The sequence below is a fragment of the Mixophyes fleayi genome, chromosome 4, assembly GCF_038048845.1.
Source record: "Mixophyes fleayi isolate aMixFle1 chromosome 4, aMixFle1.hap1, whole genome shotgun sequence".
In the NCBI taxonomy this organism is placed as follows: domain Eukaryota; kingdom Metazoa; phylum Chordata; class Amphibia; order Anura; family Limnodynastidae; genus Mixophyes; species Mixophyes fleayi.
The window spans coordinates 5,561,883-5,589,612 of NC_134405.1; the positions used below are offsets into that span (position 1 = coordinate 5,561,883).

Consider the following 27,730-nt stretch of genomic DNA (forward strand, 5'->3'; position numbering starts at 1 on the left):
TGACACGTGACCATGACGTCACCCCCGGAGCTCAGGCCGGGAGCACAGTATAGATCTATGTAGAAGGACGGGCAGTGTCTGTACCTGGAGATCCTCCATCATCAGAGGAGAGAAGAAATATTATTATACAGGACAATTACTGTCAGGAACAATAAATACATAGAAAGTAATAACAGGTTATAAAGCTGCAATGAGTGAGAAATGCTTTGTTACGGATACAGTCATATATTGTACCAGTATATTCCGCAGAGGTCCCTGTACTGCCCCCTCCCGGCCCTGTCAGGTCATTACTAGATATCACCAGGTCATGTGACTGCAGCGGTCACATGGTGCCCAGTGCAGGAGCCAAGGTAAGAAGGAGGGATGGGGGGGACATGTGTGACTAAAGGTGCTGGAGGGGGGGACATGTGTGACTAAAGGTGCTGAAGGGGGGGGGACATGTGTGACTAAAGGTGCTGGAGGGGGGGGACATGTGTGACTAAAGGTGCTGGAGGGGGGGACATGTGTGACTAAAGGTGCTGGAGGGGGGGACATGTGTGACTAAAGGTGCTGGAGGGGGGGACATGTGTGACTAAAGGTGCTGGAGGGGGGGGCATGTGTGACTAAAGGTGCTGGAGTGGGGGGACATGTGTGACTAAAGGTGCCGGGAGGGGGACATGTGTGACTAAAGGTGCTGGAGGGGGGACATATGTGACTAAAGGTGCTGGGGGGGACATGTGTGACTAAAGGTGCTGGAAGGGGGGGACATGTGTGACTAAAGGTGCTGGAAGGGGGGGACATGTGTGACTAAAGGTGCTGGAAGGGGGGGGACATGTGTGACTAAAGGTGCTGGGGGGAGACATGTGTGACTAAAGGTGCTGGGGGGAGACATGTGTGACTAAAGGTGCTGGGGGGAGACATGTGTGACTAAAGGTGCCGGGGGGGACATGTGAGACTAAAGGTGCTGGAGGAGGGACATGTGTGACTAAAGGTGCTGGAGGGGGGACATGTGTGACTAACGGTGCTGGGGGGGACATGTGTGACTAAAGGTGCTGGGGGGGGACATGTGTGACTAAAGGTGCCGGGAGGGGGACATGTGTGACTAAAGGTGCTGGAGGGGGGGGGACATGTGTGACTAAAGGTGATGGGGGGGGACATGTGTGACTAAAGGTGCTGGGGGGACATGTGTGACTAAAGGTGCCGGGGGGGGACATTGTGTGACTAAAGGTGCTGGAGGGGCACATGTATGACTAAAGGTGCCAGGCAGAGGGGACACATGTGACTAAAGGTGCCGGGGGGGACGGGACATGTGTGACTAAAGGTGCCAGGGGGGACGGGACATGTGTGACTAAAGGTGCCGGGGGGGGACATGTGTGACTAAAGGTGCCGGGCAGAGGGGGACATGTGTGACTAAAGGTGCCAGGCAGAGGGGACACATGTGACTAAAAAGGTGTCGGGGGGGGACATGTGTGACTAAAGGTGCGGGGGGAGGACATGTGTGACTAAAGGTGCTGGAGGGCGACATGTGAGACTAAAGGTGCCGGGAGGGGGACATGTGTGACTAAAGGTGCTGGGGGGGACATGTGTGACTAAAGGTGCTGGGTGGGGACATGTGTGACTAAAGGTGCTGGGTGGGGACATGTGTGACTAAAGGTGCTGGGGGGGGACATGTGTGACGAAAGGTGCTGGGGGGGACATGTGTGACTAAAGGTGCCAGGCAGAGGGGACACATGTGACTAAAAGTGTCGGGGGGGGGGGGCATGTGTGACTAAAGGTGCCGGGGGGGACGTGTGTGACTAAAGGTGCCGGGCAGAGGGGACACATGTGACTAAAGGTGTCGGGGGGGGGGGCATGTGTGACTAAAGGTGCTGGAGGGGGACATGTGAGACTAAAGGTTCCCGGGAAGGGGACATGTGTGACTAAAGGTTCTGGGGGGGACATGTGTGACTAAAGGTGCTGGAGGGGGACATGTGAGACTAAAGGTTCCCGGGAAGGGGACATGTGTGACTAAAGGTTCTGGGGGGGACATGTGTGACTAAAGGTGCTTGGGGGGGGACATGTGTGACTAAAGGTGCTGGAGGGGGACTCGTGAGACTAAAGGTGCCGGGAGGGGGACATGTGTGACTAAAGGTGCTGGGGGGGACATGTGTGACTAAAGGTGCGGGGGGGTACATGTGTGACTAAAGGTGCTGGAGGGGGACATGTGTGACTAAAGGTGCTGGGGGGGACATGTGTGACTAAAGGTGCTTGGGGGGGACAAGTGTGACTAAAGGTACTGGAGGGGAGGACATGTGTGACTAAAGGTGCTGGAGGGGGGACAAGTGTGACTAAAGGTGCTGGAGGGGAGGGGGACATGTGTGACTAAAGGTGCTGGAGGGGGGACATGTGTGACTAAAGGTGCTGGGGGGACATGTGTGACTAAAGGTACTGGAGGGGGAGGACATGTGTGACTAAAGGTGCTGGAGGGGGGACATGTGTGACTAAAGGTGCTGGGGGGGACATGTGTGACTAAAGGTTCTGGGGGGGACAAGTGTGACTAAAGGTGCTGGAGGGGGACATGTGTGACTAAAGGTGCTGGGGGGCACATGTGTGACTAAAGGTGCTGGAGGGGGGACATGTGTAACTAAAGGTGCTGGGCGTGATATGTGTGACTAAAGGTACTGGAGGGGGAGGACATGTGTGACTAAAGGTGCTGGGGGGGACATGTGTGACTAAAGGTTCCGGCGGGGGGGACATGTGTGACTAAAGGTGCCAGGGGGGGGGCATGTGTGACTAAAGGTGCCGGGGGGGACGGATAAGTGTGACTAAAGGTGCCGGGGGGGACAGGACATGTGTGACTAAAGGTGCCGGGGGGACGACGACATGTGTGACTAAGGGTGTGTGCAGAGGGGACATGTGTGACTAAAGGTGCCGGGCAGAGGGGGACATGTGTGACTAAAGGTGCCGGGGGGGGGACGTGTGTGACTAAAGGTGTTGGGCAGAGGGGACATGTGTGAATAAAGGTGCTGGGGGGGGCATGTGTGACTAAAGGTGCTGAAGGGGGAACATGTGTGACTTAAGGTGCCGGGAGGGGGACATGTGTGACTAAAGGTGCTGGGGGGACATGTGTGACTAAAGGTGCTGGGGGGGGGACATGTGTGACTAAAGGTGCCGGGGGGGACATTGTGTGACTAAAGGTGCTGGAGGGGGACATGTGTGACTAAAGGTGCCGGGGGGGACGGGACATGTGTGACTAAAGGTGCCGGGGGGGGGGGGGACATGTGTGACTAAAGGTGCCAGGCAGAGGGGACACATGTGACTAAAGGTGTTGAGCAGAGGGGACGTGTGTGACTAAAGGTGTTGGGCAGAGGGGACATGCGGGAATAAAGGTGCTGGGGGGGGGGGGGACGTATGTGACTAAAGGTGCTTGTCACCATGGAAAATAGTTACCAACCATTTTTAGGTGTGGTTCACAATCAAATTGAATATTTTAAAATTATTGGCCATTAATTCTCTGCTTTTCTAAAGATTTTAATCGAACTGTCGATAATGTATGTGTCAAATTTCCTTTTTCTTACTAATATTAATATATCATGATTAATGATCAGCTTTAATTTCCACAGACGTCTTACTCCTGCACTCTGGAATTGCAATTTGATGCCTGCGATATTAAATATTAGTAGTTTTAGTATTATTAAAAATGTATGATTAAAAATGCAAGCACAAAATTATCACAAAATTAAACAACATTTAGTCATCATCATTTATTTATATAGCGCCACTAATTCCGCAGCGCTGTACAGAGAACTCATTCACATCAGTCCCTGCCCCATTGGAGCTTACAGTCTAAATTCCCTACTATAGACACACTCACACACAGACAGACAGAGAGGGAGAGACTAGGGTCAATTTTTGATTGCAGTCAATTAACCTACCAGTATGTTTTTGGAGTGTGGGAGGAAACCTGAGCTCCCGGAGGAAACCCACGCAAACACAGGGAGAACATACAAACTCCACACAGATAAAGCCATGGTTGAAAATCGAACTCATGACCCCAGTGCTGTGAGGCAGACGTGCTAACCACTAAGCCACTGTGCTGCCCGCCCTCAGGCATGTGAATTCCCAATACCCCTAATGAATTTCTGACAACCTAACAAATCTTTATTTTTTAATTATAATTACATTTAACTATTTCTGGTATGCTAAAGCACTACTTGTGCCATCTACTGGTTTCTTCTGGTATAGCAGCTACTCCCTATTTAATTATTTGTATTGGAATAATTCTACAGCTCTTCTATTTTTATCATGTGTCTTTTCAGACATAACTGTTACAAAATCGCTTAGATCAGATTTAGGTGGCTGTAAAATTATTTTTTAAAGCTCCTAATAGTGTCCAGTCCAATCACTTGTTCAGCTATACATAACTTTGTTTTCTGGGGTTTTTTTTTTTCAACTTCTGTTTGCACATTATCCAAAATATTTTCATCCAAGGACCCTGCACTTGGAAACTGCTTATCACAATGATTAGTCATTGTCATACAGATATTGGTAGTCATTGATTATATAATACCAATATGTTGTGGTTCGTTATATATATACGTTATAAGCGCTCACCTGAATCCACAAACTGTAAGCTCTTGGTATTTATCGAGTAGAAATGTATGGCTCACTAGTTGCAAGGTATCTATAACAAACTCAGAAAATACAATACATAGTGTAGTATATCTAGACCAAAAATATGTCACCCGTGTAGAAGAAAACTTCATATGGTGATATGGAGACTCAACCTCCCAATAGACATATGCTTACAGGAATGATTCTTGTATTGATCACATCAATATGCTCTTCTCATGATGGGAATGGACTCTTTATATCATGTAGCTCCCACAATATGGACATAAAAGAAATATGTATCTGGTGCATTACCTTTTATTAAGAATAAATTGGCAGCTATCAAAGTGACCTTAGTCTCTCTCTGCCTGTGTGTGTTTGTGTGTCTCTGTGTCTGTGTGTGTGTGTGTGTGTATATATTAGGGAATTTAGACTAAGCTCCAACGGGGCAGGGACAGATGTGAGTGAGTTCTCTGTACAGCGCTGCGGAATTAGTGGCGCTATATAAATAGCTGATGATGGACTAAGCAAAAGAGTTTAAGTAGACATAAGAGCTGTAAACACAATAGAGCTATAGGAAAAATAGAGCTATAACTGCTTGAAACAAGAACATAGAACAAGAAGTTGAACATCAGCATTTCCATCTTTTTGGGGGAATTCAAAACCACCCACATTCTGTGACTCCTCCCATCTGCTTCTCCAACAGGATAAATGACTTCATTAGTTATCCAAGAAACAAGTGCACCAATACCCAGCAACCACTTCACTCCAAAGGAACACCAGAAATAAGCCACTGCAGGACCATCCACCGAACTAAGAACAGGAAGACAAAGAACCAAAGGAGAGGAACATCTCCTGACAAAGTCTTCACTCTAAAGGATGAAGAAGTAAGTGAAAAACACATACAACACCACACCACCTATAGATCCCGCCAGGTTACACCACCTATAGATCCCGCCAGGTTACATCACCTATAGATCCCGCCAGGTTACACCACCTATAGATCCCGCCAGGTTGCACCACCTATAGATCCCGCCAGGTTACACCACCTATAGATCCCTCCAGGTTACTCCACCTATAGATCCCGCCAGGTTACTCCACCTATAGATCCCGCCAGGTTACTCCACCTATAGATCCCACCAGGTTGCACCACCTATAGATCCCACCAGGTTACACCCCATTCACTTTCCACATAGGGCCGATACCACTATCTTCTCCGCAGGGCAGCAACCAATCACGGCTCCACTGATACATCCTCACAGAGCAGACAGTCCCTATCCTATCATCACCTATAGATATGAAGGATTTATTATAGAGGGTGTTACATGAAAGACAAATTACAGGGCACTACACCACCATGGAGAGTGGGCTCTGGACCCCGCTGTCAGACAAGCTATGGAGATATACAGCTGATTTACCAGAGTTTCTATCAGCCCCTCGTTACCAGTTTGTCATGTTTCTATATGCTGGTAAAACGTACAACATTGTGTGTATTTGTCCATGTATCCAGGTGAATCTTATGTAGTGTTTTTGTAATGACAGAGCAGTTTATCATTCATCTATATTTTAAATATCCTTTTAAATTTATAGAGATAACAGGAAATCTCTAACAAGCACCCACAGAGGTATATCCTAAAATGAATTCCTCAGTTTCTCCCATAACTATAAATCTGTAAATTATATAGAGATATATATATATATATATATATATATATATATATATATATATACATATACAAGTTAACCCGTGCATGATACTCATGCATTCTAGTCAAATCAAGCTACTTAAGGTGTTAAAAAGGTTCTTGTCATGCATTTGGACCTAGCTCAGGCCTCCTCAGGTGAAGAGCGTTACTTCCCGACGCAAGCACCCTTTTTTAACGTGGTTTTGTCCACATGTCACCACCTCATCGTTTTTATCCATCACCTCATCCTTCATCTTCATCGCCACATCCTTCATCAAGCTACTTAAGGTGTTAAAAACTCCCCACTGTCACCCCCGGCAACCACCAACCACTCCCAACTGTCACTTCTCCTTCAAAAAATATATAGGTCAGTGTATAAATCTGCCCAGCAGGTGGCGCTGCAGCTTGGTTTTTTTTTTCCACACACGCCACTAGGCATTTATATAGTAGATATATATCTAAATCGGAGCTCAGAAATAAGAGACCACACAGAGTGTCTGGTGTCCAAATTGAACTGCTTTACTAATTGGAATAGCTCACATTTTATAGACATTAAACACGTCACAACAATCACGTCAATGGAAAGTATTAAAATGGAAAGTTTCTATACATAAAAATAGGTATAAAACAAGGTAGTGATCAAGCTTAGTAATTTCAAAAATGCTAAATGTCATCAAGTTCCTTATTGATTAACCAATCAGGATCCTTGAGGCTGCCATAACTTCTTGATTCTGCAAAGTTTCACATTAGCAGGAGCTGAGGTAATTTCCTTTGTGGTTAGCTTCTTGATCCCAGACAGAATATTAACACACAAAATCTGATTTGATTTAAGGAGATACAACATTTTAATTGATTTAACAAAAAACAATATGTGTATAGAAGCATACAAAACACTATTTCTGATAATAGTTTAAGGCCCTAAGTAATAAGATAACCTTACCAACATTTTCCTTACTTCATATGACCCTAGCCTCACAGAAGGAAGCACAGGGAAACCGTTGCTGAGGGTTATTGTATAGAGCAGTCACTACTGAGAAGAATTTTCCCCAAGAAAATCATTGCAGATAACGGGTGGAACATGAATGTCCACAAAATGCTGCCAATGCCTCTTCAGTGTCCATGGACACTAGAAGGACTGGGCGTTTCTGGCTATAGATATAGATGAGATTGATTGTACACCTCATGTTGTCTGACCCCTGCTTGCTTGGAACAACCCCAGTTTGGTTTGGGTGAACCAAGTGGGGAAGGACCGAATTTAGACGGGTGGCCAAAATATTATCTTAGATTTTTAAATCGATGTTCAGTAGTGAGATGGGCTTATAGTCACTGCATGAGTTAGGGCCTGGTTTAGGGATGATGACGATGTTGACCTTGGGTGTTGCAGAGTAAAATGCTGCCCCCTCCAAAATGGTGTTAAACAGGTTGGTGAGATTTTTATACAATTGGGATGTCATGTCGTCTGGGCTTTAAGCTGAGGCTGCTTTCATGAATTTAATTGCCTGAAGTGTTTCTTCTACGGTGATTTCTATGTTAAGTACCTCCAAGCTCTCTGGGGACAGTTTCGAAGGCTCGTGTGTCCAGTGTAACCGTGTAATGTGAAATCAGGGGGTAAATGTATCATTGCCCCGGTTTTGTCAACTCCCGCGAGTTTGGCATCTTCGCAGCTTAAATTTAAAGCGGCGCTGCCTTGTAAAGGGAAACTTCCCAGATGTGTGATATCTGTATAGCCATCTGTGTATATCAGATGTGTGATATTGGTGTGACCTGTGTATAGAGATCAGTGTGTGATATTGGTGTGACCTGTGTATAGAGATCAGTGTGTGATATTGGTGTGACCTGTGTATAGAGATCAGATGTGTGATATTGGTGTGACCTGTGTATAGTGATCAGTCAGACCTGTGAAATGTGATCAGTGTGTATCAGGTGTGTGATATTGATGTGACCTTGAAGGTATCGGATGCCAGGTTGCTATTGCCTCCAGTGTGTAAAATGTACGCAGTTGATCCCATTTGGAACTAATCAGCACTGTAATCACTTACATTTCATGTAGTTGTAGGTAGAAAAATATCTCGATGTCTGAATGAGTTTTAAACCAAAAATTTCCAGAAATCCCAGGTTCGGTCATTTGTGACATATTTTAAATGGAGCAAAATGCACTAAATAGGTGTCGGGGACGGCCAAGAATCTGACCCAAGAGGACCACTGGGAGCAGTACGGTATTGTGTGAGGTCAATTAGCAGTCTTATGAAGCTGGATCAGAGGAACTTCTAAGAAACTCTGAGCAGAACTCTATAGCTCATGAAAAGAGGTCACACAGGACCTCATGTAGACTTGGATGCATCTTTATTCCAATATGCAGACGTAAAATGCATCCAACGAAAAAGCTGCAGGCATCTAAAGTTCGCTGCGACTCTGCATAATATGTAAAAAAACACGAATGCTGGAGGAATATACACATAAAGCGCGTATATGTGACAGGATGGACCTCCTATGTCACCCTGTCTGTTGTTTGCTGGGGACGGCTGGGCTTGTGTTGCCCCCGTCCCCTTTCTTTATCCCAAATTGTGCCCCTCTAAATGCAGTAGGAGGGGCTTGCTGCTGCCACCACTAGGCTCCTACACCAGCACATAGGACCTCTTCCTTCTGGGTAATTTTCACTGCTAGTGCACTCCTTTTTACTGGGCACCCGGACTGGTACACCTGACCTCTTCCTTTAGATGAGGGTTGCTGTGGATGGTCCCCCTTGGCCTATCACACTGGCCAGAGCAGCGGGTACAGGGCAAAGTGTTGGTACTGGATGAAGGATTCCAACCTCAGAACAGCCAGATAGTGAATTAGATTTTTTAATCTGTAGCTCACAGGAATTACAGCACAGGTAAGTAGGCATCAAGCAGGATCTTTAAGCAGTGATGTTTTATTAGCTCAGGAAGTCTTTGCAGGACAGTTACAATCAAGTTTGTGGTACTAGTGATCTTTCAGAAGTACAGAAGGAATAATACAGTACATAGTCAAACAGGGCTCTTTTTATACATTTTTTGATACACATGTTGGCAGGGGTTATCTCAGCCTTTTCCTAACTGGCACCGAAACTTCTGATATTGCATCAGATAATTTAACATCAGGATGTGATATATTCTCCAGACTTGGCGTTAACGCAATTTTAAGTAACAAAATTTACATCAATTTCCCAAAAGAATTGTTGTTACAAAACCAAATCATGACATACTGTCTCATAAATCATTACATTTCCATACAAAATACATACCAATATAAAAAAAAATCAGTACTTTTGCAATGATATACAGCGGTGCACTGCACCCCTAATTAAAATAAATATCTACAATAAGTTATTTATAAATAATCCAGCCAAACTACTCCCACTTCCCCCTTGTTTATTTGGGCCACCAGAGAGCCATATCCACATAATTTGGCCCCTGGTCACGCAGGTGACCCACGGGATCCGGCTCTTCCTTCCTAGACAGTCCATCCGCATTGCTGTGGGACGTTTTTTGCTTGTGAACAATATGAAAGTCATACATTTGAGGTGCAAGGTTCCAATGCAAAAGTCTATTCTCCCCTGAGGTGTGTTGTAGCCACTTTAAAGGGTTGTGATCAGTCACCCCGGTAAAATGTTGTGCATACCAATAAGGTTGAAGTTTTTTCACTGCCCAAACAATTGCCAAAAATCCTTTTTATTTGTGGCATACCCCACCTCCCGGGTTCAGCAGTTTTCTGCTCAAATAAGCCACAGGGTGCTCCTGCCCATCTGACTAAGTACTGCTCCCAGTACATACTGTGACTTATCGGTTTGCACAATAAAGTCCTTTTCATAGTTGGGCGCCAACAGTACTGGAGCACGAACCAGAGCTTCTGTTAACGACTGAAATGCCAGCTCACAAGCGGGTATCCAGTTAACTACCTTGGGGAGTTTCTTTTTAGTGAGATGCGAGGGGTTTTGCTACAGTACTGAAGTCTGGGACACAACGTCTGTAATACCCTGCGGTCCCTATGAAGGCCAGTACTTGTCTTTGGGTCGTGTGCCGGGGCCAGTCTCAGATTGCCTCAACCTTAGCTGGTTCTGGCTTAACCCTACCTCCCCCCACATGATGACCCAGGTACTGCACCTCTGACACCCCCATTTGACACTCGTCTGCTCTGATGATCTGACCTATCCGCTGAATTTTTTCCAAAACCTACATGTTTCAGATGATCCTCCCTCAACTTGTTAAAGATGACAATGTCATTCAAGTAAGCTTGAGTAAAGCCTTTTCACCCTTCCAGCAGGTAATCGACCACATGCTGGAAGGGGGCTGGCGCGGTCTTCATCCCAAATGGCATGGACTTAAGCTCAAACAGGCCAAATAAGGTGATGAATGCCGACCGTTCTTGAGCCTCTGGGGTCAGTGGTATCTGCCAATATCTCTTGCACAAGTCAAAGTTGAAAATATACTTTGCTCCAGCTAACTTGTATAACAGAGCGTCAATTCGGGGCAGGTGATAGGCGTCAGACACGTTCACCTTGTTCAACCGGCAGTAATCTATGTAAAACTGCATTGTCTTGTCCTTCTTGGGAACCAATAGAACAGAGGATGCCTATGGACTATGCGATGGCTGGAAATATGTTTTAATTAAATCTTGCAAACTCGTATAGACAATGTGAACCAAATGCGGCACCCAAAACATTAATATATATTAGGGAAAATTGGCCCATCAAAGTCCAACTTAAGTTCATAGTAAATAATCAATTAAAAAAGACATAACATAAAACAGAAAGGGTGCCTAGACCAAATAAACAACAGAAATAAAATCATAACAAAATATCGAAACTATAAAAACCCATATTTTAAAAATGTACAACTTAAGCAAAGAAAAAGTAATTAAGGCTTATATGCAAAGCCATATTTGAAAACCACACTTGTCTTCAGAAAATCTACTGGGAGCCAAGGACAGAAAGCCATAGACAGAGAGGTATGCTGGACTTTGGCCCCATTACGGAGGCCTCAGACCCTGCCAAAACCTGACCCAATTTGCATTGGTTATCCGGCGCCTCTCCATATCCCTTAACGTCCACACTTCGTGGAGAATGTCACCCACCACCACTTCACAAGGAAGGACCTTTTGTCTGATGTAAACCTGACACCTAGCGTTTCAAGTGAAGTATCTAATAACTAAACTAACTAGAAAAAGGGTGCCAAAATCAAAGACCCGCAACCTATCTTTGAATGCTCCATAGACCCATTGAGGGTAACTGAGCCCCGAAAGGCAAGGGGTGCCCAAGGACCTGGAAACTCTCCGGTAAATTTCTATGTTAAAGGGGCACTCAAGCAAGAAGTGGTTCATGGTCTCCTCCTTCCCCTGACACTGCTCCCGTGGACAATCATGATCATCTGCACTTCTATACCCCAGGTTCCCTCTCACATTGGGGCATATTCAATTGTCACGGGTTTCCGTGGTGTTAAAACTACTACCGTTATTACGGTAGTAGTTAGCTGGAGCCGTGAGCAGAAATACAGCGAGAAAAAGTACCGTAATAACGTTTTTCTGCACACTATTACCGTAATAACGGTACTAGTGCGCGGACCGCAAGATTTTCTGCGTTTCCGCCGACAATTGAATATACCCCATAGTCTTCCCTAGGTCTTCACAAGGTCTACTCTTACCCTAAGAGAAAGCTTCCACTTTCTTAAGCTCTCCACTTTCTGAGAAGTTTCCTTCAGTCTTATCTCCCAATTGTGCTTGGCATAATCACCAGGTTGGAATTGAATTCCTAAAATTTTGATCTTACTACTGGCCCAGGGAAGGATGTCTGGAAGGTTGAACTGACAACCTTCCTCCGCCATCCAGAAAATGTCACTTTTACTTTCGAGCTACTGGCCTTTGAGTACCTGCAGACGAGAGCTGCTACCTCCATTGCTTTTGCAGAACTCAACAAGACGACAGTGACATTGTCCACGTAGGCCACCACCTTCAAAGGACACTCCAGACCCAATAGCACCTCTACTACCGAGCTGCCTTCAATCCTTTGAATGAAAGGATCTATTGCAAACACATACAAGAGGGGGCTCAGGGGGCAACCCTGCCTTACTCCAGAGTTGACCACAAAGGACGGACCCACCCAACCATTCACAAGAGGGAAGCTCTCGGCCTGTTTGTAAATAGTACGAAGCCAATTCACCACCCGTACTGGAAGACCATACCTCAGAAGTAGAGCCCATAGGTACTCATGGTCCACCCTGTCAAAGGCGTTCAACTGATCCAGAGCTAAAAGATACTTTCCCCACTTCTCAGCCTCACACTGGTCAATGGCCTCCCGGATCCCCAGGACAGCACTGAAGGTACTTCGACCCTTCACAGTGCAATGCTGTGAGGGGGAAAGCATTTGACCGGAAATCTGCATCAGTCTATTAAACAGTACCTTTGCCAAAATCTTTCTGTCGGTATTGAGAAGAGCTATGGGGCGCCATTTCTCAATACATGACTGATCCTTCCATTTGGAAATAAAGGCAGAAACCCTCATGGAGGGAGGTAATAAACCTCTCTCCAGGCTCTCATTAAAGACATCCACGAGGTGTGGAGCCAGAATGTCCACAAAGATCTTAAAGAACTCGGAGGTTAATCCATCCGGGCCTGGAAAATTATTTTTAGACAACTTGTCTATGGCCATTCTGACTTCATCCACCGTTATCTTGCTGCCCAAAGACTCAAGCAAACTGCTCAGATCCTCGAGACCAGTTGTTTCCCTCAGGAACTGGTCCATCTTCTATCTGTCTAGTGAGTTCTCAGACAAGAGATCAGAGTATAAAGACTGCACAACACTAAGGATGCCCTCCTTATTCTCTCTGTGAACACCCTCAGCATTTTACAGGCCCCTCGCCTCTTTCATATCTACCGACTTCCTACAGTTAAAGTAAGGGTCAGACGAGTGGTACTTCCTGTAATCCCTCTCCAGAACCAAGGAAGCATACCGGTCATATTGTATCTCCCTCATCTGAGCTCTCACTCGGGAGATTTCCCCATCATATCCCTGTTCAGAGACCAGGAATCCAAGTTTCCTCCTTAATGCTGAATAGGTATTTTCTCTCAACAAGTTGTTTCTAGCTACCAGGTCACGGAAGAAACCCCTGGTCCTCTACTTAAATACCTCCCACCACTCTGACCAACTCCATCCTGCCACTTGGATTCAAAGAAGTCCCTAAAGGATTGTCTTACCACCTGCTCCTCTAGGAGCTTAGAGTCACCACCAAAGAATCTGCCGGGCCGAAAAAAGATATGGCTTTACCTCCCTTGAAAGACACTTCCTTTCCCATTTGGTTTGTGTTGATCAATCTCAAGTTGTGTCCCCTTAGGTTGACATCCAAAATCATACATCTACCTACTTGGAGCTCTATAACTCGTGGACACTTATCATGCTGGTAAAAACGACCGCCAGCCGACCGTACAGCTCGGCCTCAAGAGACCAATATGAAGGACCACGCCTTCATTCTCTTTTAGCCTTATGCAGGTCAGTTGAGTGACCTATTCTGGTCTCTTGCAAAATAAAAAGTCGGCCTCAACCGTGCTGAAAAAATCAAAAGCCATGTAGCGAGCATGATCGAACAATATGGATACCACATTAGTGGTGGCAAACTTTATAGGTTGGGAAGTCATCCTTCTGAGTTATAGAAAGTAGGACCCTGCTTACTTCTTCTTTACATGTTTGATGGAATCCTCGTCTGAGGAACCCCATCTTTTAACACTTACACCAGGTGGAATGTTATCATTTTCAAACAACACAACATCCTCCCCCTCCCCTTCACCCACAGGAGTCATACCAGCCCCTGGTACCACACTATTACCCACTACCAACTTGCTTTTTACAGAAACCAGGTTAGTACCGAGCATAGATGGAGAAATTTTAGAAATTCCAGGATTCGGGGAGGGGGAACCAAGGGAATTGGAGGGGCCAGAGGGACTTCCACTGTAGGAACAAACTAGGATCAACTTTGGAAGGAATGGGACCCTGGGAACTAGTGGATTCAAGGGCAGGGGAACAAAGAGCAAGGGAATGGAGACCAGTATTGCCTACAATGGTAATACTAGCTTTGGGCTCTGTCAATGCATTAAATAGATCTCTACCTGCTTTACTGACCACAGAATCCACCACTCTGTTCTTTCTCTTATCCTTTGGGATTATATACAAGACTTTTGAATCACTAAGGACTTTTGCTTCTTTTTACATTTGTTTATCTTGGATTTCAGGACTAAGCTACCATCTTCTTCCCTAATGACCTCCTCTTCTTCATCACTAGAGAATACTAAGAACCTGTTATCCAGTATCAGCTCCTCCCTAGCAGCCCTACCTGTGCTCTTTTTCTTCCCCCTCTTTTTTTGCACAGCAAACTGCTCCCTTAGGTTGCTGATTTACCAATGGAACTGGATCAGGCACTGAAAGAACAGGACCAGATGCTTCAGATCTATCTATCCCCATCTCAACCTGCTCCACAAGCCGAACCAGCTCACTGTCCTCGGGACTTAATTGTGGAAAGCCCGAGGACACGGGCTAAAAGGGTGACCTTCCAAACCACACAGATTACACCTAATGATGTTACACAAACTCACCTCGTGCCCCTGTCTCCCACCGAACAGTTCATGCTGAGGTGACGGAAGTCCCCACAGTGATGGCATATTGTAGGCTGGCCAGGATAGAAAAATTGAATGCGATCTCGGTCGCTAAAGGCAGAGGATGGAATATGCGCAGTACCAGCCTCTGTGCTCCTTAGTTTCACTGTGGAAGACCACCCGCCACCCCAGACATGCCGGCTCGGGTCCTGAACTTTAACCAAAGATGTTATAATGTCTGCATACCTCCTTAGCCAAAAATTCAAATCTGCGACAGGCATGTATTCATTTCTCACTAATATAGTGACTTTAACTCTTTCTTGTCTGGTAATGGGTACTGCCCTAAAATTACAGAATCTTTACAATTCGGCCACTTAAGCCAAAAGGCTTGTAACCCAAGGTAAGTTTGGAAGCTAACATCGTATTCTGGAGTCCCCGTGGGGTGTATAAAGCAAAGAGGTCTTTTGCTCTGAACGCAAAACTATTAAATAAAGAATCCAGAAACTCGGGTCTCGCCGATGGAGGTGAATCTTTACCTGCACCATGTTTTTCCTTTTAAAAGATTGGCTAGACCCCACACCTGGATGGGGACCACCTTCCCTGCCTCCTGTCTGACCTGTCACATCACTAGCGTAAGTAGATATGCTGGGTGTTGAAATTGGAGGTACACCGGGTCTGATTCATTATGGATCTTAACTTAAGAAACTTCTTATTTTAGTCTCCTGAACAAAAGCATGTTACAATGCAAGGGGTATAAATTAGTATTCTGTTTTGCACATAAGTTAAATACTGACTGTTTTTTCATGTAGCACACAAATATCAACTTTAAATTTCAGTGTACGAATAAGCTATCAAGTATTTGCTCCAATGGGGCAGGGACTGATGTGAATGAGTTCTCTGTACAGCGCTGCGGAATCAGTGGCGCTATATAAATAAATGGTGATGATGATGATGCTTCCGTCTCCACACGCTCGAGGTAAGCCTTCAACATATTCATATGGTAGGTCCGCTGCCACCTACCATCGCTATCAAATGACATCATGTAGGTGATGTCACTTAGGCTTTTGAGACCGTGTACGGTCCAGCCCAGGCAACCTGGAGCTTGTTCTGGTGCGTGGGCATCAAAGCAAGGACCTTCTTCCCTACCTCAAACACTCTGGCGCCAACGCCCTGATCATACCAAGTCTTCTTCTTTGGCCTGCGCTTCCTCTAGTTAATCTTGCATTAGCCCCATGAGATTCTCTAACTGATCTCTGACCTTTAACACATACTCCACAACAGAGACATCCTGGTGGGGAGCTCCCCTTCCCAAGACTCCCGGAACAGATCAAGATTTTCACAGACTCTGCGGCCAAATATTAGTTCAAAGGGGGAAAACTGGTAGACTCCTGTGGCACCTCCCGATAAGCAAACAGGAGGTGTGGCAGGTAGTGTTCCCAGTCTCGTCTCCCCCCCCACGAAGTTACAAATGCCTGTAGCATACTCATCAGAGTGCCATTGAACCACTCACACATTCCATTGGTCTCAATATGGTAGGGGGCAGTACGGACTTGCCGCACTCCACACTTTGCCCAGAGACACTCTACCAGTTCACTTATGAACTGTATCCCTTTATCGATTAGGATCTCACTAGGGAACCCTACTCTGCTAAATATTCCGAGCAGTGCGTCTGCTATCTTTTCCGCGGTGATGCAGGACAAAGCTGCAGCCTCAGGATACCTTGTGGTGTAATCCACCACAGTGAGGATGTATCTCTCCCCATGATCTACACGAGCTTGATCAGAAAATATTGCCTTATATAAGTGTCTAAAAAGATATTTATAATACTGGTTGTAAGCTGTTTGGAAGTCTACCGATCTACGCAAATTGTAAGTAAAATTTTGTGAGAAATTAGTACATTTTATGTACTTTTCAGTCTTTGCGGAAACGCTGCATAGGGGTCTCTTTCTTAATTTATATTGTTGTCCGGCCCCGAATCATTAGAGGATTGCTGCTGGGAGTTGGCTTTTAAAAGGCTGGCGTTTTTCGGCTTGGAACTACCCATGAAGGCATAAGCTGTCAAATTGCGGGAGATAGTTAGTCAGCAGCGAAATCAACTGGCTGTAACTTCAAAGCAAAGACTGGGTATTAACACAAACTGATCTTGTTTGGAAGGGACAAAAATATGTATGGTTATCACTAATTTATGAACTGTGACTGACTTACATGTTGGATTTCTTCTTTATAAACGGCTATTCTTTATTGAATATGTTTGATAACATCTGAGAATATCTACTATACAGTCATGGACAAAAGTTTTGTGAATGACACAAGTATTGTCTGTGTTTTTAGACCTTTTTGTCAGATGTTGCAATGGTATACTGAAGTAACATTACAAGCATTTCATAAGTGTCAAAGGCTTTTATTGACAATTACATTAAGTTTATGCAAAGAGTCAATATTTGCAGTGTTGACCCTTCTTTTTGAAGACCTCTGCAATTTGCCCTGGCATGCTGTCAATCAACTTATGGGCCACACACTGACTGATGGCCGCCCATTCTTGCCTAATCAGTGCTTGGAGTTTGTCAGAATTTGTGGGTTTTTGTTTGTCCACCCGCCTCTTGAGGACTCACCACAAGTTCTCAATGTGATTAAGGTCTGGGGAGTTTCCTGCCCATGGACCCAAAATTTCGATGTTTTAATTCACAAGCCACTGAGCTATTACTTTTGCCTTATGGCAAAGTGCTCCATCATGCTGGAAAAGGCATTGTTCTCACCAAACTGTTATTGGATGGTTGGGAGAAGTTGCTCTTGGAGGATGTTTTGGTAACATTCTTTATTCATGGCTGAAAAGCTACCCCACACAAGCATGGTCTCAGAATGCTTTACTGTTGGCATGACACAGAAATGAAGGTAGCGCTCACCTTTCCTTCTCCGGACAAGAGTTTTTCCAGATGCCCCAAGCAATCTGAAAGGGAATCATCAGAGAAAATGACTTTACCCCAGTCCTGAGCAGTCCAATCCCTGTACCTGCAGAATATAATTCTGTTCCTGATGTTTTTCCTGGAGAAATGGCTTCTTTGCTGGCCTTCTTGACATCAGGTCATCCTCCAAAAGTCTTTTTCACACCTGCCTGCTACCATTCCTGAGCAAGCTCTGCACTGGTGGTGCCCCGATCCCACAGCTGAATTAACTTTAGGAGACAGTCCTGGTGCTTGCTGGACGTTCCTGGGGGCCCTGAAGCCTTCTTCACAACTATTGAACCTCTCTCCTTGAAGTTCTTGATGATCTGATAAATAATTGATTTAGGTGCAATCTTACTAGCAACAATATCCTTGCCTGTGAAGCCCTTTTTGTGCAAAGCAATGATGACTGCATGTGTTTCCTTGCAGGTACCCATGGTTAACAGAGGAAAAACAATGATTTCAAGCACCACCCTCAATTTAAAGCTTCCAGTCTGTTATTCTAACTCAAGCAGCATGACAACCTTGTCCTCATCAACACTCTCACCTGTGTTAACGAGAGAATCACTGACCTGATGTCAGCTGGTCCTTTTGTGGCAGGGCTGAAATGCAGTGGAAATGTTGTTTTGGGGATAAAGCTCATTGTCATGGCAAAGAGGGACTTTGAAATTAATTGCAATTCATCTTATCACTCTTCATGACATTCTGGAGTATATGCAAATTGCCGTCATAAAAACTGATGCAGCAGAATTTGTGAAAAATATAATTTGTGTCATTCTCAAAACGTTTGGCCATGACTGTATGTGTTGATAAAGGCAATGATGAGTGATGGTTAAGGGAACAAGATACAAAGTGTTAACAAAGTTATACAAAGTCATACTACCAAAATGTGTTGAGACAAATGTTGCAGGAAAATTGTGTAATTGTTTAAATAATACAGAAATGTACATAAATTGATTTGTAAATGCAGATTATTAATAATATTCATTTAAATTAAGCCAGACTCCAATCATTGATTAGGCAAGAATAGGTGGACATCAGTCAGTATGTGGCCCAGAAGTTGATTGCGGGTGCTGGTGTTCGGGGCCTCTGTATTTCTTTGGGGGGGGGAGCAGGGTAGTGGGGGAAAAAAAAATCCACAGATACTCACCTGATTGCAGCGCCGCCGTCCCTCCTTCTTCCCCTCTGCACTATTTACACTGAATGTCAGGCGTGACATCATCAAGTCACGCCTGACACTCAGTGAGGAACTGTGCAGAGAGGAACAAGACAGAAGCAAGAAGACAGAAAAAAAGAGAAGAGATGAGAGGGAAAAAGCTAATACAAAGGTAAGTAAATAAAGGGAGAAAGTCACACCATGAGGAAAAAGTAGGAGAGAGAGGCACAGACAGTATGAGAAAAAGGGGGGTGAGAGGCACAGACAGTATGAGGAAAAGGGGGGGTGAGAGGCACAGACAGTATGAGGAAAAAGGGGGGTGAGAGGCACAGACAGTATGAGGAAAAAGGGGGGTGAGGCACAGACAGTATAAGGAAAAAGGGGGGTGAGGCACAGACAGTATGAGGAAAAAGGGGGGTGAGAGGCACAGACAGTATGAGGAAAAAGGGGGGTGAGGCACAGACAGTATGAGGAAAAAGGGGGGTGAGGCACAGACAGTATGAGGAAAAAGGGGGTGAGAGGCACAGACAGTATGAGGAAAAAGGGGGGTGAGAGGCACAGACACTATGAGGAAAAAGGGGGGGCAGCAGAAAGTCACTGAGGGAGGGGGGGGACAGGATGGCACAGTGTGATAATGGGGGGCCAGGTGAAGTGGGAAAAGCAGCATGGAGGGAGGGCACAGTGTGAACATAATGGGGCAAAACATGGTGATGAAGGGGCACAGTAATTTGTGTGTGATGGTACATGGGGCTTGTGGCAATGTAGTGTGAGGTAGGTGGTGGCTAATTAATGGGTGCAAGATGTTTGTGGGGTAATGGTTGGTCACTTTTATAGTGCAGACTATTAGTTTAAGATGCAGTGGTTTGGGGGCTACTGGATGTGGGGGGAAATTAGGTCACTTTATTAAATGTGACTGTGAATTATTTCATGTCAGTGATAGGTATATTTCTGAAATGTAAATACTATTAATTTATTGCTGGGACTGGTTGTAGGGAGGGAAATAGGTTTATTTATTAAATGTGAATACTGTTATTTTAATGTTGGGGTTGGAGGAAGGCCTAATTATTAATCATGGGTGCTATTGATTTAACGCCGAGGCTGGCTGTAATTTTCTAAATGTACCCAATTTTTTCCCCCAAATAGGGCCCCCAACATTCCAGGATCCAGACAAGCCACAACTAAAGAAACCTGCAGCCACAGGTGGGGAAAGTGAGAAGAACAGGTAGGAGAGAGCAGGAGAGTCTGTGAAATGTTGTGATTCTAGTAGGGACAATGCTAATATTTGATGAGTGTGTGTGTATTTGGTGAGTGTGTGTGTGTGTGTGTGTGTGTGTGTGTGTGTGTGTATATATGTATATAATATATATATTAGGGGCCCCCTTAACTTACCTGAACTTAACTGATTAGGTTCAGTGATTTTTTTTTTTTCATTGCCATGGACCCCCGTGCACCTGCCCATCGTGCGCAGTTGGAAAGATGGCCCTGGTTCATTGGGGGGGGGGGGGGGGTTTGGTGGTCATCGGGGGCCCTGCCTGCTTCATCTGTACTGGGCCCCACGATTTCTAATGGCGGCCTTGACTGTACATATCATCTATCTCTTTGGTGATTGTAGCACTTTAGCAATATCTTATTCACATTAATATATTTTGTTATATTTTCAACAATGAATAACATTGAAATCAAAATTACTGCTATATTTAGAACAGTTCTTTCTACTCACACTCTCTGTCTAGACAATAGGTGAATCCTAAACAAAAGGTCCATTTGTTGACATAACAGAATGTCAGAAACTGGGATGAAGTGATTATAATGCAAGATTTTACCTCCTGCCAAGGTATAATTAGAATTTCCCTTTGTAGTAAGTGGCCTAAGGAATGTTTATACCTCATTTACATGTCAATGAGATTTACATGAGAGACCTGGAGACAAACAGTCTGAGAACCTTCTGGTCATCCCGGGAACTATTGAAGAGAGATGGGGAGGGATGACTATAAATAGGCAGTATCAGCCCAGTGTTAGTGAGTTGGTGGCTGGAGAGCTGGAAGGATGGAACAGTAATAATGAGCAGCAGGGAAAGACAGAGAAGGAGAAATCTTCAGAGCAGGTAATTATATTATTGTTATGAGCCGCGGCATTGCCCTAGTCGCCTTGAGTGGCTGCCCCGTCTGCTTGTGTCCTGGCCATCTCTATGACGACCGGGGCGTCACTTCAGGTTTTCGGCCTGGCCGCTGCTATGACAATGGTCGGGACGCTCTTCTGTGTATCGTCGCATCTCGGCATAAGGGGTAGCCGGGCACGTACGCACCTTGGCTAATTGGGACTTATTACGGGGTTCTGCCTCATGGGTTCGGATTGGCTCTTCTAATCTATTTAAGGCAGGGAGGGCTTAGACTCCCCATCGGTTATATTGTTCAGTTCCTGGTTGATCTGCTCCTGTCCTGCTGTGCTGATTCCTGGATTCCTTTGTGTATGACCTGTGGCTTGTTTCTCTGGACTTCTGAGTGTTTGCTTGTGGCCCTGACCTTTGCTTGTGACTCGGATACCCTCGTTTGCTGCCGTCCCAACCTTTGCCTGAACCTGACCATGCTGTCTGCCCCCCCCCCCCCACTGTTGGATCCTGGCTTGTTCCTGACCATCGCTATCTTCTGTCATCACCTCCTATCTCCGTGCTGTGGCATTACTCCTAAGCTTGCACTACGTTTAGTTTAAGACCTGGGGGCATCTGAGTACCTGTGAGCATATCCAGCTCTAGGGGAAAGGCGGCTGCTATAGGTGAAGACCTCCGTTGGATTGTCCATTATCCCTAGTACATATATTACATCTTTTTGTCTTGTGTGGGTGTAAATATAAATCTTTACAGTATTGATTTTAGTATGTATATTTGTGTGACAACGTATGCAAAAATAAGGACAATGGTCAATGTCTGGGTTATATTTGTTTATTAAATATTTTTGTGTTCATTACACAATATAACACTACTACTGTTAAAGTAGATTCATTAATGTAATAATTAGGCTTCTGAATATAAACATACTTTTTTTTTCTCACAGGTGAATTAATGAGCAGGATTCCCACTAACAACAGAAGACATCTCGGAAAGGATCTTGTCATCTGAACACCTGAGTATTCCAATAAGTACTCACCTACAAGTCCTATAGACTACAGACATAAATACTTTTTACACTCTAGAGGAGCCACACAAGCTAATTTCAATTTGTGAATAGGAGAAACATTCTACAAATAAGTTGTTACTCATCAGACACATGATGAATCTCACAGGAGAGAAACTCTATCAGTGCTCTGAATTTGATAAAAGTTCTACATATAAATCACAAATGATCATACATCAGAGGATTCACACAGGAGAGAAACCATTTAAATGCTCTGAATGTAGCAAGAGTTTTATGTATAATTCACGTCTTGTTTCACATCAGAGGATTCACACAGGGGAGAGACCATTTGAATGCTTTGAATGTAGCAAGTGGTTTTCCATCAAGTCAGGTCTTGTTCGACATCAGAGAATTCACACAGGGGAGACACCATTTAAATGTTCTGAATGTAGCAAGTGTTTTACCCGAAAGTCAAATCTTGTTATACATCAGAGGATTCACACAGGAGGGGAACAATTTAAATGTTCTGAATGTAGTAAGTGTTTTATACGGTATTCACATCTTGTTTCACATCAGATGATTCACACAGGGCAGAAACCATTTAAATGCTCTGAATGTAGCAAATGTTTTACCTTCAAGTCAGATCTTGTTCGACATCAGAGGATTCACACTGGGCAGATAGCATTTAAATGTTCTGAATGTAGCAAGTGTTTTACCCGAAAGTCATATCTCGTTGCACATCAGAGGATTCACACAGGAGAGGAACAATTTAAATGTTCTGAATGTAGCAGGTGTTTTATGCAGAATTCACATCTTGTTGCACATCAGAGGATTCACACAGGAGAGAAACCATTTAAATGCTCTGAATGTAGTAAGTGTTTTATCCAAAAGTCAGGTCTTGTGAAACATCAAAGAATACACACAGGAGAGAAACCATTTAAATGCTCTGAATGTAACAAGTGTTTTAACGTAAAGTCAAGTCTTGTAAGTCATACGAGGATTCACACAGGTGTGAAACCATTTAAATGCTCTGAATGTAGTAAGTGTTTTACCCAAAAGACAGATCTTGTAAGACATCAGATGATTCATGTCCCAGTAATACCCAGCAATACCCTGGAGGGAAAATTTGCAAATCTTCCATAGCAAGACGGCTGCATTTGATATGAACAAGTTAATTTTAAGTCTGTTAAATCCCATATTCTAGCAAGAAAAGTGGACTGCGCTCAATGTATAATTTATTAGATAAATAGAAAAAATATAATTTACACAGTCTTTTTTGTAATCAATAACATACTGTATTAATTATACTTAAACTTCTGTTAAGAACATATATTTAAAATAGGTCTCGCTGAAAGAATAAAATACAATGTATTATATATTATAATGAGACCACATATATAGATGATATTAGATAACATTACTAAAAAACAGGCACAACCTCCTAATGGCGCACGGTAGTTCTCAAAATATATAATATATATATATATAATGATACAGAAAACAAATCCTGCAGCTGTACAGGGGAATTATGAATTCCCAATAAAATTATATAGATAACAGATAAGTACAGCGCTGAGGGTCTGCAGCACAAATTCTAATAGCTCAAAAAACATATATAATAAAGTTAATACATTTATTAATACATTAAACCTGATAACAGAATAGTAAATTTAAAAATCATATATAAAAGCTATTGATGCTGTACAGGAGCCAACAAATATTCACTCTTCAGGAGCAAATATATGTGTAAATATCACCATGCTGCATGTGATACATATATGTATATAATGAGATGATAAATCTGTATATCTCCATGCTTTGTCAGGAGATATATAAAGTGATATTGAAGTGATCCACACTAGCTGTATCCATTAGTTGTTTTACAAGACAGAAGAAGTAATAAAATACATTCCAGAGGAGATCGCAATTGAAGAAATAGGAAACCATCCACATATGATAAATGTCACCTGTTTAGCTAGTTAAAGCCACTTTATCTTTCTGTGCCAATAACAAACAGATTTGTGGTATATCTCTACCAGGAATTAGTGACCATAGACAGATGAAACAATGTAACGTACTGTACCAGTCAGGGAAGTATCATACACTGCAATCCAAGTTCACACAGACTGCAAGTATCCATCCACTCACGTCTGGAGATGTAAAGGTACTTATCCACTATGCTTGGATCACACACGGATTTCCAAATAGGTTTCCCAATCCTTCCACTTTAATAACGTGGTCACGATGATATAATGAAGATATCACTCTGTCATCCACTGGATAATAGCTCAGTTCTAATTAATATATTTAGGAACAATAGTACCAAACAGGCTCCTTCCCATAAGGGAATAAAGTTACCATCCAGGCAATCAGACATATGTAGATAGTCATAACGCGTTTCTTCAGGCACTAGTCAGATGAGTCAATATCCTGCAATCACTGACACCTGTAACCTTGATTATATCCGTCAACAGGTGTCCGTGTTTTTACTTTATCAAATCTATCTAAAGCCTGTAATCGAGTACAATAAGAATAGTAACAGCAGAATTTTCAGTTATTTATGATATATCAAGACTAGTGTTTCATATTACATCTTATACAATATATTCAAATAGCAGTAATTTGATATAGTATAAACAATTGAAATTCTTTCCTGAAGAGATCTGCAGCAAGTACATCTATTCAGTTAAGTTCTGTTTCTATAACTACCTATTTCAAGACTTGGAAAATAGACCTAATAGTTCTACATTCTCCACCCCATTTTCACCATACTCTAGCAACTGCCCTTGATCAAGTGGCTCCAGCGACACTACATACTCCGCGTAGACTTCGTTGCCAACCGTGACACACTACAGTAACACAAACTCTACAAAAACGTTCTTGTAAAGCAGAACGTCAACTGGCGTAAATCTTGTACCTCTAATGATTTCATCACATATACTGGTATCTACCACTACTTTCAATCTCATCTATGCTCAGGCTTCTAAGCCCAAACTCCTTTTTAACACATTTAGATCTCTTCTCAATCCTCCCACCCCTAATTCTCCGACTACCATCAGTGCCCAGGATCTTGTTTCCTATTTCAAGGACAAAATAGATAAGATCAGACTTGAAATTGTATCATCTCCCTCGACAAGCAATCGGCTCAATTCCTTTGTAGCACCCCTTTCACACACTCTCTTCATTTGATCCCACAAATGAAGAGAAAGTTTCTTCTCTCTTCTCATCTTCCTACTCTTCCTCCTGTCCTCTTGATCCCATTCCCTCACAAATTAGTAGGTCCATGTCTCCTGTGCCCATTCCCCCTCTAACTAAAATCTGTAATCTATCTCTTTCTACTGGTATTTTTCCATCACTATTCAAGCATGGAGTGATTACTCCCATTTTAAAAAACAAAATTCTGAACCAAACTCTCTCTCAAATTACCGCCCCATCTCTCAGCTCCCATGCCTCCAAGCTTCTCGATTGAATTGCCTACACTCACCTCACACACTTTCTTACAGCAAACAACCTATTGGATTCTCTTCAGTCAGGCTTTCGCTCTCAAAACTCCACAGAGACTGCGCTGACCAAGGTTGTCAATGATTTGATCACAGCAAAAAAATGAAGGCCATTACTCTCTTCGAATTCTCCTGGATCTCTCTGCTGCATTCGACACTGTTGACCACTCTCCTCATACAAATGCTACAATCCCTAGGTCTTGAAGGCACTGTCCTATCCTGGTTCTCATCCTACCTATCTAATCGCTCTTTCAGTGTTAATTTCTCTGGATCCAACTCTACTCCGCTTCCTTTATCAGTTGGAGTACCACAATGCTCAGTCCTAGGTCCTCTGCTATTCTCTATCTACACCACTTCTCTTGGAAAACTAGTAAGCTTCTTTGGATTTCTATGCGGATGATACACAAATCTATCTATCCTCTCCTGATCTTTTAACATCTGTGTTGTCTCGCGTTACTGACTGTCTTTCTGCCATTTCATCTTGGATGTCTTCTCGCCAACTTAAACTAAATCTTTCAAAAACTGAATTAATAATATTCCCACCCAAAAACAGAAGCTTCCTGCCTGACATTTCTATTTCTGTTGATAATATGACCATAAATCCCACCCCGCAAGCTCGCTGCCTAGGTGTAATCCTTAACTCAAAACTATAATTTATTCCCCACATCGACTATATCTAAATAATGTTACATCTAAAGAACATTTCCAAAATACGCACATATCTCACACAAGACACTGCAAAAACATTAATTCATGCACTCATCATCTCTCCCATCGACTATTGCAATTCCCTCCTTACTGGTCTTCCCAAAGTCAGACTTAAACCCCTACAATCTATTTTGCACGCAGCGGCCAGATTAATTTTCCTTTCAAAACTGTTCTTCCTCTGCGGAGCAACTCTGTCAGTCTCTACATTGGTTGCCTGTATTTAAACAAATCCAATATAAAATTCTACTAACATACAAGGCCGTCAGCAAAATTGCACCGACATACATATCCTCACTTGTTTCAAAATAACTCCCGACTCGATACCACCATTCTACACAAGATCTGCGTCTCTCTTCCACTCTCATCACATCCTCCCATTCCCGTTTACAGGACTTTTTTCGTGCTACACCCACTTTGTGGAATTACCTCCTTCGCACAGTAAGCCTTACCATTAGTCTTCGAACCTTCAAGCGTTCTCTGAAAACCCACCTCTTCAGGCAAGCTTATGACATTCCTCAACCACCATCTTAATCTCCCTAGGTTACCCTATTACCACCCTCTACACAGCTAACACAAGACAACAACCCTCTGACCAACATTGCTGTGTGACTGATCACACAGCCCACTCAATACTTTTTACCTTTGCATTCTATCTGGTCCAGTGTGCAATATGATGTAGCACATGCCCTTGTGTTTCAAACTCCCATTGTCCTATAGATTGTAAGCTTGCGAGCAGAGTTCTCTTACTCCTCTGTCTGTATGTATTACCCAGTATTGTTTTATTAATGTTTGTTTCCAATTGTAAAGCGCTACAGAATTTGCTGGCGCTATATAAATAAATGTTGATGAGGATGATCTATATATGATCACATTACAATATAATATTTGCATTTTATTCTTGCGGTGGGACCTATTTTAAATATATGTTCTTAATAAATGTGTTTATATAATATAATAAATATATTCAACCCATTTGCAGGTCTGAGAAGTTGTAGTGTGTCAAATGGCTAGTAGTCGCTTAATATTCATATTCAAATTACCATATTAATTATTTCAAAATCTTATTGATCACTCTCTGCACATGGAAAGCTTTATGGAAGTCATATTATTATTTCCATGAAATACTGATCATCTTTATTTTTATTTTCCCATCTGCAAACTTGTTATCACTAATTCTCACTTGTTAATCATTTTACTCAAATAAAGTTTTGTATAAGAATTTTCTAATCTTCTCTTTAAATAATAATTGAGATGAGCAGGTTTTAAAAATATAACATTTCTATTCTTCGTTATAAGATACTATGCATAGATACAGCCATTACTGGACAAGGCAGACATACGCCCAGGGTCTCAAATGCCAATTGACAATCTATATTTGATTAAGTCATTCTTTTATACAAAATGTTACTCATCATTGCCAAAAACATTACTTATCTTTGGCAAAACCAAACCTTCACAGCTT

At 43.4% G+C, this 27,730-nt stretch overlaps 2 protein-coding genes across 3 annotated transcripts in view; both read left to right on the forward strand.

The window, feature by feature from the left end:
* LOC142151009 (uncharacterized) lies at positions 1–27,487 on the forward strand. Of its 2 annotated transcripts, XM_075206268.1 has the most exons (3): positions 1–350; positions 5,276–5,456; positions 22,001–27,487. In XM_075206268.1, the coding sequence occupies exon 3, from the start codon at positions 22,214–22,216 to the stop codon at positions 23,201–23,203; it is 990 nt and encodes a 329-aa protein (XP_075062369.1). In that variant the 5' UTR covers positions 1–350; positions 5,276–5,456; positions 22,001–22,213; the 3' UTR covers positions 23,204–27,487. The 2 variants fall into 2 exon arrangements, with proteins under 2 accessions (XP_075062369.1, XP_075062370.1); XM_075206269.1 differs by lacking the exon at positions 1–350 and having other exon boundaries at positions 5,044–5,456.
* The window catches only part of LOC142151019 (uncharacterized), a 570,528-nt gene that overhangs the window by 56,889 nt on the left and 485,909 nt on the right, over positions 1–27,730 (forward strand). The window lies entirely within an intron of this gene.